This window comes from Drosophila busckii, chromosome 2R (assembly GCF_011750605.1).
Source record: "Drosophila busckii strain San Diego stock center, stock number 13000-0081.31 chromosome 2R, ASM1175060v1, whole genome shotgun sequence".
NCBI classification, from domain to species: Eukaryota; Metazoa; Arthropoda; class Insecta; order Diptera; family Drosophilidae; genus Drosophila; species Drosophila busckii.
In genome coordinates, this window is record NC_046605.1 from 565,890 (window position 1) to 575,180 (window position 9,291).

At 42.1% G+C, this 9,291-nt stretch overlaps 5 protein-coding genes across 8 annotated transcripts; 1 reads left to right on the plus strand and 4 right to left on the minus strand.

The window, feature by feature from the left end:
* Positions 1–94: 94 nt before the first annotated feature.
* LOC108596125 (cilia- and flagella-associated protein 61) lies at positions 95–5,121 on the minus strand. Of its 2 annotated transcripts, XM_017981586.2 has the most exons (15): positions 4,793–5,114; positions 4,413–4,727; positions 3,779–4,081; positions 3,617–3,724; positions 3,428–3,558; positions 3,083–3,366; positions 2,945–3,027; positions 2,420–2,894; positions 2,093–2,367; positions 1,803–2,039; positions 1,150–1,733; positions 926–1,095; positions 618–869; positions 351–560; positions 95–294 (listed from the first exon to the last, which is right to left on the minus strand). In XM_017981586.2, the coding sequence occupies exons 1-15, from the start codon at positions 5,068–5,070 to the stop codon at positions 118–120; spliced, it is 3,882 nt and encodes a 1,293-aa protein (XP_017837075.1). In that variant the 5' UTR covers positions 5,071–5,114; the 3' UTR covers positions 95–117. The 2 variants fall into 2 exon arrangements, with proteins under 2 accessions (XP_017837075.1, XP_017837077.1); XM_017981588.2 differs by lacking the exons at positions 95–294; positions 351–560; positions 618–869; ... (2 more) ...; positions 1,803–2,039; positions 2,093–2,367 and having other exon boundaries at positions 2,460–2,612; positions 2,668–2,894; positions 4,793–5,121.
* On the minus strand, positions 5,092–6,065 carry LOC108596128. The gene is made up of 4 exons (XM_017981591.1): positions 5,851–6,065; positions 5,667–5,795; positions 5,438–5,594; positions 5,092–5,374 (listed from the first exon to the last, which is right to left on the minus strand). The coding sequence occupies exons 1-4, from the start codon at positions 6,001–6,003 to the stop codon at positions 5,139–5,141; spliced, it is 675 nt and encodes a 224-aa protein (XP_017837080.1). The 5' UTR covers positions 6,004–6,065; the 3' UTR covers positions 5,092–5,138.
* Positions 5,300–7,638, plus strand: LOC108596129 (general odorant-binding protein 68). 3 transcript variants are annotated; one of them, XM_017981593.2, is made up of 6 exons: positions 5,300–5,378; positions 5,489–5,804; positions 6,200–6,305; positions 6,365–6,713; positions 6,773–6,949; positions 7,219–7,638. In XM_017981593.2, coding segments are annotated over exons 3-6 (570 nt in total). In that variant the 5' UTR covers positions 5,300–5,378; positions 5,489–5,804; positions 6,200–6,263; the 3' UTR covers positions 7,221–7,638. The 3 variants fall into 3 exon arrangements, with proteins under 3 accessions (XP_017837082.1, XP_017837081.1, XP_033150957.1); XM_017981592.2 differs by lacking the exon at positions 7,219–7,638 and having other exon boundaries at positions 6,773–7,024; XM_033295066.1 differs by lacking the exon at positions 7,219–7,638 and having other exon boundaries at positions 5,314–5,394; positions 6,773–7,024.
* Positions 7,238–7,963, minus strand: LOC108594898. The gene is made up of 3 exons (XM_017980035.2): positions 7,913–7,963; positions 7,505–7,856; positions 7,238–7,452 (listed from the first exon to the last, which is right to left on the minus strand). The coding sequence occupies exons 1-3, from the start codon at positions 7,961–7,963 to the stop codon at positions 7,238–7,240; spliced, it is 618 nt and encodes a 205-aa protein (XP_017835524.2).
* Positions 7,964–8,584: 621 nt separating this feature from the next.
* On the minus strand, positions 8,585–9,286 carry LOC108595959 (general odorant-binding protein 66-like; the record flags this gene model as incomplete). Its single annotated transcript, XM_017981246.2, has 3 exons — positions 8,585–8,802; positions 8,855–9,206; positions 9,263–9,286. Coding segments are annotated over 3 exons (594 nt in total), but the record flags the coding sequence as incomplete, so codon positions are not given.
* Positions 9,287–9,291: the final 5 nt, after the last annotated feature.

A 9,291-nucleotide genomic window follows, 5' to 3' on the forward strand; every position in this document is an offset into this window, starting at 1 on the left:
CTATAATGTAAAAGTCTGTTGACAAGTAAATATATAGATGTTTTTTGTGTATGTGTGTGCTACACTAAGCTAATGTGTTATGAATTCTTTTCAATTTTCTGTCAATGACCCAATCACTCAGCGCTTATTTAGTTTAATTTTCTTATAGTCCTCAGGCAGAGCAAACTCATGTTGAAACTCTCGTCGATGCTTGCGCAAAAAATTTAACACATTATGCTCCAGAACGCGTTGATTCACCGATAGAAAATCGGCATCGGAATAGGTACTTTCTCTTTCCCCAGAGCTTGTTCTAGCCTAGAGTAGCGAGCTCTTGTAGGAAATAGTGCGTGCTTAAGCAATGTCTGATTTACCTGTTGCATAGATATAATCATGGGGCGAAGCAACATATGATTCCTCGCCTGAAGTTCGTCAAAGTCGTCATGTGTTAGCAGCTCTGTCCAAGGCTCTTCCAGAAAGCACAGCAAGCATTTAATAGTTCCTGCTTTATACCGTATACTCAAATTATTTAGCATGGACTCGTGCTTGCCGCAGAAAAACTCCAGGAAATCAAAGCGCCTTTTCTAGTAAGCGTACAGAACATAAGTTGAAGTTTTCCCTGGGTTTGGAACATCAAATACCTGTTTGGAAACCACTACAATTTCATCGACTATCTTCTTGGGCGTTAGTCCAATTCGGCAGAAGTTGTTCTGCCAATAAGTGGTCATGGCACAGTTGAAACAGCTGGTAAAATGGGTGGCCAAGTAACGCCGTGGCATTGTGACCTTGGTTATAATATAATCCAACGGTAAAAGGGCCTGGAAAAAAGCGGGCTGCGAGTACTTGTACTCAAAGGGCGTGTCGCTATCTGCCAATCCAAGTATGTACATCAACTGTAATGAAATTGTATTAATTATAAATAATATCCAATCCTTTGTTTTCAACACACCTTGCTGGCTGTTTCCCTTTCACTTGTATACTTGTATTGATGATTCAGCGCAGGCTCGCCCACGATTTCTATGAATTTGCCCACCGCATAGATGTCGGGATCGTTGGTTCTAAAATTTTTATCCACTTGCACTTTACGGTTATTTAACTTAATATCCGAGTCAGTTAGCCCTGTGTATAGCAAAAGCATAAATACCAAATAGTTTTAGCTAAGGGCTTACCTACAGTCCTTGACTTTTTGATCCATGTGACCCTCTTCAAAGGATATGAATATATCACAATCAAAACAGTACTCGACTTTTTGGGGAAAGCTGTGGAAAACCACTTCCATTATGAAATTAACCATGCCACCTTGAATCCAATGAGAAAAATTCATATCCCTATGAATTTTGACCCCACTATCAATCAGCATATCCTCAATAATCATTTGCAAGTTCTTATCTATGTAGGGGTTGCTGAGTTTCTCTTCAGCTTCGATGCCTGTAGTAATATGTGGCAATACCAGCACCAGGCGCGTCGGATCAATGCCGTGGGAGAGCAGAAAGGCAATGCACTCGAAAGTTTGCAGGTTAGCGCCGTAGATCAGCAACAAATAGCTGCGCTTGATCTCTTCCAACAGCACCCGAATTTTGTAGAACAGCATTATCTTGTCTATGCGATCGTTGATCACCACAAAGTTCGAAGGCAGACGCTTCCTTTCATCCACGAACAATGCTTCATTTGATACACCGTAGCTCCTGGAGTTCATCAACAGCAGCGTGTCGTAATGGATCTCACAGCTTTGATTAATCTTTACGTACTTCTCTTCTCTACCAAATAAAGAGAAAGAGAGATAGAGAGTGTATGTGTGGATGATGAAATCAATTTTGTTAGCTTACCTGTTTATATAGTTCACGTGTCCAACTACAAAATGCACATAGTTGCGTAGATCCATGCGGTAAACCACGTCACGTACATAGCAAGGCGAGTTTTGGTAAAACACGTAGCAGAAGCGTTTGTCCTCACAGTAGGGGCACTCAAACTTGCTGTCGTAGTCCGCTTCTACCAAACCTGGCCTTGCTATTACGGTAACCTGTAAACGAGGCAGGCAGTTATATACCTCCGAGTTCCGATGGCTGAACGGGGTAGGGGCGTATAAGTATTTTTTCATAGCACATAGCTTACTTACTCCTTGCTATTCCACTGGAAGAGCAGCTGCCGCAAGAAGGCCTTGCTCTCATTTGTAAAGCCAATGATGACCAGGCGCTTGTTGTTGACAAACCACTTTGAGGGATTCAACTTATGACGATACACAATTAAATGATCGCACATATAATCCCGCTGTGGCAGTTTTAGTACCGAAGGAACCTCAGTGTGCTTTACACCTAAGCATAGGCTCCTTTTAAGGGCTCTGGGCTCAATGAGCATCATCATTGTCTTCAAATCGTTGGATAAGCATTCTTTCTGTAATGTTGAAAGGTCAGTGGTGGAAAATAAGTGAAAACGAAGCACCTACCTCACGCGAGGTTATGAAATAAAAATCAAAGTAATTCGTGTTCTTCGCCAGCTCACGAAATATGACATCGCTGCTAATGTGGAAGAGCGGATGCAATTTCAGCGATAAGATCTCTGCGCGATGAAACTTTAAATGATGGTCAAAATTGGGCAGGTGATAGTGGTGAAGTAACTCATGATGACAATTATAAGGTCTGAGGAAAACAAAGCCGATGATGGTATTCTCCTGGGCTAGTTTGGTTGAGTTACCACAGCGTATGGTGAAGGCAAAATACTCGGTGTCGTCATTGTTCAACACATCTGTCATTATCAGATTGAGCACATTTAACTCGTGCTCAATGTCGGCATAAGCATTGACCTTGGACGAATAGGAGAAACTGCTATCTGGGTATAGAAAGCTGCTCGTCATCTGGGTGCTGCCACCCAGAATTAGATCCTGTACAGTCTCTACGTCATTAGCTTCCAATTTATACAAGCTGAAGGCACACTCTGAAATAAAGTTGAGCTGACCATAAGTTGAGCTTACCTGATTTCACCAAATATGGTGCTGCGATGTGTTATATAAACATCTTCCAGATTGGTTTCTTCGCTGGGGCGTTGGGCCACGGGCTAAAAAGATACGCTTTTAAGCGTAATAACGTTTTAGAAAAGTGCGTGAACTTGCCATAAAATATTTGAGCACCTCTTCTTGACTGCGCACCGATTTTGCTGTCTTGGGCATTGTCATCATGCAATAATCGCGCTCCGGAAACACGCTAAACATAGCACAGATGCAACTGAAGATACGCTCAATGGGAAACTTTTGGTCCACGCTAATGTACTTAAGTATGAAGACATTCGATGCCTGCTCCAAGAAACTATCATGTTGGTCAGATTTAGTTTTCACATTATAAAAAAGGTTAATTAACTTGTTCTTCTCGCTTATGTAGTAATTGATAGTCAGCAGCGCTGCGGGCAAGATACTCTGGTGAGCACTATGGGTGAGCACGATGGCTTTAGGGACACCTACTTTCAAATATATACTGGAATTTCAAAAAGAGCGCTTCACGCATGTAAAATTTATTTGAGCCGCCCGAAAAAGCCTCGTCCACAATAGTGCCGTGTATGGAGCTGACCTTCATTTTGCTGACGCTAGCCACGCTAAAGAAGGAGAAGTAGGTCGAGCGGTTAAAGCAATTTTTGGGCTTATGTTACTCACCTGGTGCCGCTGTCGTTGCGCTGAACTCCACCAATTATGGTTTCCGCATACAAATCGTCTATTGCCTCGTTTGTAAAGAGACTTGCCTGAGCCTTAGGATCCACAGAACTGTAAAGCATTATTCTAGTAAAGCAGCTGGAGTAGAGTCAGAAAGAAGCTTACGATACAAGTATCTCTTCAAAAGCGTATGGCTTGTCACTTATGAACTTTAGCAGATTACCAAATGTCTCCAGCTCATAGTTGCGCACATAAAAGCGTATGTCAATATCCGACGTCAGCCACATAAAGCCTGCAGTTTCCGACTCCTGACATTCGTTCTCCAGCTCAACGACAATCAAGTAGTTTTTCTTGGCGTCGTCATCCTGACGCAGCAGCTCCTCGGCTATATAGTAGTCACCGAGCTTAGCTCGCAGTTCCGGCATCTCCAACGAATGTATATCGATAATGTCGTCATTATCTTCGGCGCTATGGCAAACGTGTATTAGTATTACATTTAATTTACATTTACAATTAACATCTTACGATCTATTGGACAATCAGAACGAAACATAAGCTATGCTTTTTTCTGCCATTCCCACCATTCGCATGGAGCTCGATTTTAAATTAGCACATTTTGAGTGTTGCAAAGCGCAATACTCTGTTAAAGTTAAGGTTATGTAAACAAGCCACAGATAATCGACAAGCTTGCTTATGTTTACGTTTCGTTCTGATTGGCAAATGATCATCGTATGTAAATATAAATTTAATGTAAATGGTGATGGCAAATTAAGTGCAAACATGCGGTTGGATGACTTACAGAGCCTTGCGATAACTAATCTTTGGCAGCAACTGGAAGCGTGGAATGACATAGACCGACTGGGTGTTCGTATTGGACGTAATGCTAAACTCTCGTGGATATAGGACATTCGCGTATTTCTCGAGATCGTCGAAGGACTCAGCATAGTAAAAGTTACCTTTCACTTCTGGCATGCGTACGGTTAGCAAATACCAAATGCGATTCTCTATGTAGAACAACTCACGCACCAGCGCCAGCAAAACCTCCGGATGTGCGCTTTTGTAGGTGCAAAAGTTAAAGAAGAGCGTATTGAGCCAGCTGATGGGTATGTTAATGCTGCGTACACTTGTCTATTAAGCTTTGATTCTAACATTGAATGCATGGGAATGAAAGAGAGCTACCAATATTTTCCCAATAGCCAGTCCATCCAGCTATCCCCTGGCAACGGTCCTAGTGCAGGGTAATTACGAAACTCGCCGTAAGCCAAGAGCTCATTGTCAACCGCATGTTTGAGCACCACAACGAAACGATGAGTCTGATAGCTTTGCATCAAGGCTTTTTTGGCCCCGTACTTGGGCCGCTTGTTACCAAACCATTTCACATCGCCGGCACTGATCAGCGTGCATATGGGCTTGATGTCATCTCGGGTAGCGCGGCGGACAACAAACTCTCCTGTCATTTGTTTAAACTCTGTCAACTTTTTATTGTATATATTTTAGTGTAGTATTTTTTAATAATAGTTCTGATTTATAAATCTTTAGGCACTTTAAGCCCATCAATACCATAGCACTTGGCCCTGTCCGCCGCACAGGACTCCTTATTGCCCGCCTTAGAGGAGCCCTCCCAGCGGAAATAGGGGCACTCATGTTTGGTGTGGTACTCCGCTTGACAAAGATATACAAACATCAGAAAAGGTCTGCACGCATTTCTCAGCAGGGCTTTAGCACCCGGACTGTTCTTCATGGAGTTGTACATCGGCATAGCTGGGTAAATATATAAAACTGTGAGTCTGCAGTGTGGCAAAAAAAAAAAAAATCATAACCTACCATCCTTACGACAATACTCAAACATTCTTATATAATACTCCTTCTCCTTAGGACGATCCTTGTATAGTTGCGCGGCATCGAGCTTAACCATCTTCATGTTTATTGAGTCGTTCTTGCCTATATACTTACGCTGCTTATAGAGGCACTCGACAAAGCACTAAATCAAAAAGATGGAGATGGAGAGTGTGATGGAGATGAATAAATCAACTTGAGCTTAAGGTCAACCCACCGACAAAAACGAAAGTGTTTTAGCCGTATCTTTGTCCCCGCTGGCTGGCATTTTGCTAGAGTGTATTGCATAGCACTTTAATAAAGAATCCGTGGGTCCTAAAAACATCGTGGAGCAGCAACCAGCACGCTGGCAAAAGTAAGAGATTAAGTACATTATAATTCTTCGCTGTCTGTTGGCTCACCTCTGTGCTGCAAGTCTCTGCGGTCAATGCTCCATCTGTGCTTGCGCTGGGCTTGACTTCTGCTGACTCCTCAGAGTCCTGCGGCAAAACCTGTCCGAAAAGAACGGCTGTACAGAACAGTAAACAAAATAGCTTGCAATTGCTGTTGTACATAGCACTAATCGAGTTATTCTGATATGAATTGCTTTTATCGCTTGGTTTTATAACTTTTCGCTTGGCTCAAATGTTTTTCTAATTTGTTTGCTTAATTAAATGTAACGCATTAGTAGAATAAATTGTGTAATAGTTAGTTAATGATACGCAAAGATTACAATTATGAATACTTAATCGTTTAAACTAATTTGCTTAGCGTTAAGTACGATATATAAAGCACACCAACTGGATCATATTCAGATTCCACAATCTGAGGCAAAATGCAGCGTGAAATGTTTATACTGTTTGCTTATCTGTTTTGGGTAAGCTTTTTGTCCAAGCTTAAAACACAGTGAATTAACTTATTTATTATTTTTCGCAGCACTCCTTTGCAATTCAGATAGACTGCAATACAACGGAGACCATAAATGAGGATCACATCCATTTATGCTGCAAACATCCCGATGGACACAACGAGCTCATCGCCAATTGCGCCAAGAAGCATCACTTCAAGCTGCCCAATGACAAGGAACAGTCCCTGATTGATCTCACAGCTGACCGTGCCATAGCCGGCACTTGCTTTGCTCAGTGTGTCTTTAAGGACCTGCACTTTATGTCATCCAATAGCCTGGACATGGCTGCTGTACGCAAGCACTTCCAACAAACGTATGCCGCTGATGCCGAGTATGCCAAGGAAATGATCAACGCCTTTGATCATTGTCATGGCAAGAGTAAGCATTTGTTCTATAGCTACCTAATTCTCCCAACTCTATTTGTTTTCCATTAACAGGCGAGGACAGTGCAGCACAGTTCTCTCAATTATTTATTCATTCCAATAAGGAACACTGCGACCCAAAGCCCTCTGTTATTCTGGCCTGTGTGATTCGTGACTTCTTCCACAATTGTCCAGCTAATCGTTGGGCGAAGACTCCTGAGTGCCAACAAACCTTGGAATTTAGCAAACAGTGTAAGGATTCGCTCGCTACCCTGTAAATTACTGACCACAGCTCCTTCTCTATATAAGTCCGTACCTTGCTTTATTGATTTAATTATGCTAAAGACATATTTCAATTCCAATCAATTCAAAAATTACAATTTAACAATGAAAAATCTCAGATTTTAATCTTAAAATAAATACAGCATATGGCCTATTATAGATTTTCAAGCACTGCTTAGATCTTTTTTATATGCATTAAGTTTATTTCATCACTTATTTATCACGCTTACAATTATTAGAATGCTGGGACACTGATCTTCACATGGTCTGTAGAACACGCTTGCACTTTTTGGCAAAATCTAGCGTCTCCATGCACTCTGTAGTATTGGACCAGCGACTTCTCGGGCAACTATGAAAGAAGTGAAAGATGACGCAAGACAAAATGATAGCCGCCATGGGCTTGCAATTATGGATCTTTCCAATAGTATAGGACAACACGCGCGTCGATAGAAAGTCGGATATGGCTTTTTCCGCTGCAAGTAGTCAATTAACAGAAGGACATGGCCAGGGATTAAGACTACTTACCCTTGGAGTGGCATTGATCGAAGGCGGCAATCATTTCCGATTCATATTCGGGATCGAGTTGATGAAAGGTCTTGTAGTGATTGCGCACCACCTGCATGTCGAGTGCGTCGTGGTTCAGGAACTTGTAATTGTCGAAAACACATTTGGCCCAGCAAGTGCCATTCATCACATCTCCCGCAGCAAGATCCTCCGGTGCCTCCTCCTTGGACGATGGCAGATTGAATTTGGTTTGCTTGGCGCACGTTTCAGTGATAACGTTGTGACCGTCGGGATGCTTGCAACACAAGTGTATATGATCCTCACGTATGCGTTCTTTATCATGACAATTCACCCTTGAGCCTGAGAGCGTAGTCTAAGGACAAACGGAGTTTGATGAATGCTTCGACTTAAGGGTTACTCGCTACTCACCACCAGTAGGCAGAGCAAGATAACAGCCAGGTATATACTATTTATCCACATGTTGACAACTCTTTCAAGCTGGCAAGCACGCTGAGCTATTTATAGGGCAGAGCTCAGCTAAAGATCGTGCCGCCATAATGGACTTTGAAATGTTGGACACTTAATTTAATGACTGTTCCAGTGGCTGACATCTAAAATCGAACTCTCCGCCCCCACAAACGCGTTGAGGTTGCCATGACGCTCATTAGGGGTTACATTGTTGTTGTTGTTGCTGTTGTTGTTGTTGATTTCGCAATTCACATTTTCATTTGAGTGCTTCAGGCAGTATTCAGTTGCGCCTAATTAATCTGAAATTTATTAAAAACGTTTAATACCGCTCAGACATATTCCAAGTTTAAAATTCACAGATAAATTAAGAGCTTGCTAATTGTAAAAATACAAATTCAACTAAATAAAATTATATGCAAAGCTGAACATTTTTCTTATTCTGAACTTGCAGCGGCACTTATATAAAGATATATGCACATATAGCCACGTTATAAGCAGCTGACTAATTTAAAATTATCATTAACTGGAAAAATCTTCTTCATTTGTATTAAGTTTATTTCATTATTCATTTATTACGCTTGAAAATATTAAAATGTACTATTAAAAGGTTTAAGTTTTGCAGGACACTGAACATCACATGGTCTGAAGAATATCTTTGCACCTTGTGGCAAAATCTAGCGTCTCCACACACTCTGTAGTATTGGACCAGCGATTTCTGGGGCAACTATGGAAGAAGTGATAGATGACGCAAGACAAGATGATAGCCGAGATGGGCTTGCAACTATTGACCTTCTGCACAGCAAAGGCTTTCATCAAGGGATTCTCTAGAAAGTCGGATGTGGCTTTTTCCGCTACAAGTAGTCAATTAACAGAAGGACAGGGCCAGGGACTAGAACTACTTACCCTTGGAGTGGCATTGATCGAAGGCAGCAATCATTTCCGACTCATACTCGGGATCGAGTTTATGGACGGTCTTGTAGTGATTGCGCACCGCCTGCATGTCGAGTGTATCGTTCTTCAGGAACTTGTAATTATCAAAAACACATTTGGCCCAGCAAGTGGCATCCATCACCTCATCCACAGTGACATCCTCGGGTGCCTCCTCCTTAGGTGATGGCAGCTTGAAGTTGGTTTGCTTGGCGCACTTCTCAGTGACATCGTTGTGACCGTCGGGATGCTTGCAGCAGAAGTGTATATGATCCTCACGTATGCGCTCCTTATCATGACAATTTACCTTTGAGCCCAAGAGCGCAGTCTAAGGGCAATCGGGGGATGGTGAATGCTTCGACTTAAAGGATACTCGCTACTCACCACCAGTAGGCAGAGCAAGATAACAGCCA

Excerpts from the sequence above, each read along its gene's own strand:
- LOC108596125 (XM_017981586.2), bottom strand. The coding sequence starts at position 5,070 with ATGACAGGAGAGTTTGTTGTCCGCCGCGCTACCCGAGATGACATCAAG. Across the intron at positions 3,725-3,778 it reads TTTGAAGAGATACTTGTATC|TTCTGTGGATCCTAAGGCTC; the intron begins GTAAGCTTCTTT and ends AATGCTTTACAG. Across the intron at positions 1,096-1,149 it reads GGATCAAAAAGTCAAGGACT|GGCTAACTGACTCGGATATT; the intron begins GTAGGTAAGCCC and ends TGCTATACACAG.
- LOC108594898 (XM_017980035.2), bottom strand. The coding sequence starts at position 7,963 with ATGTGGATAAATAGTATATACCTGGCTGTTATCTTGCTCTGCCTACTG. Across the intron at positions 7,857-7,912 it reads TCTTGCTCTGCCTACTGGTG|ACTACGCTCTCAGGCTCAAG; the intron begins GTGAGTAGCGAG and ends GTTTGTCCTTAG. Across the intron at positions 7,453-7,504 it reads CGATCAATGCCACTCCAAGG|CGGAAAAAGCCATATCCGAC; the intron begins GTAAGTAGTCTT and ends GACTACTTGCAG.
- LOC108596128 (XM_017981591.1), bottom strand. The coding sequence starts at position 6,003 with ATGTACAACAGCAATTGCAAGCTATTTTGTTTACTGTTCTGTACAGCC. Across the intron at positions 5,796-5,850 it reads CAGAGACTTGCAGCACAGAG|CGTGCTGGTTGCTGCTCCAC; the intron begins GTGAGCCAACAG and ends TACTTTTGCCAG. Across the intron at positions 5,375-5,437 it reads TGAGTATTGTCGTAAGGATG|CTATGCCGATGTACAACTCC; the intron begins GTAGGTTATGAT and ends ATATTTACCCAG.
- LOC108596129 (XM_017981592.2), top strand. The coding sequence starts at position 6,264 with ATGCAGCGTGAAATGTTTATACTGTTTGCTTATCTGTTTTGG. Across the intron at positions 6,306-6,364 it reads TGTTTGCTTATCTGTTTTGG|CACTCCTTTGCAATTCAGAT; the intron begins GTAAGCTTTTTG and ends TATTTTTCGCAG. Across the intron at positions 6,714-6,772 it reads TGATCATTGTCATGGCAAGA|GCGAGGACAGTGCAGCACAG; the intron begins GTAAGCATTTGT and ends TTCCATTAACAG.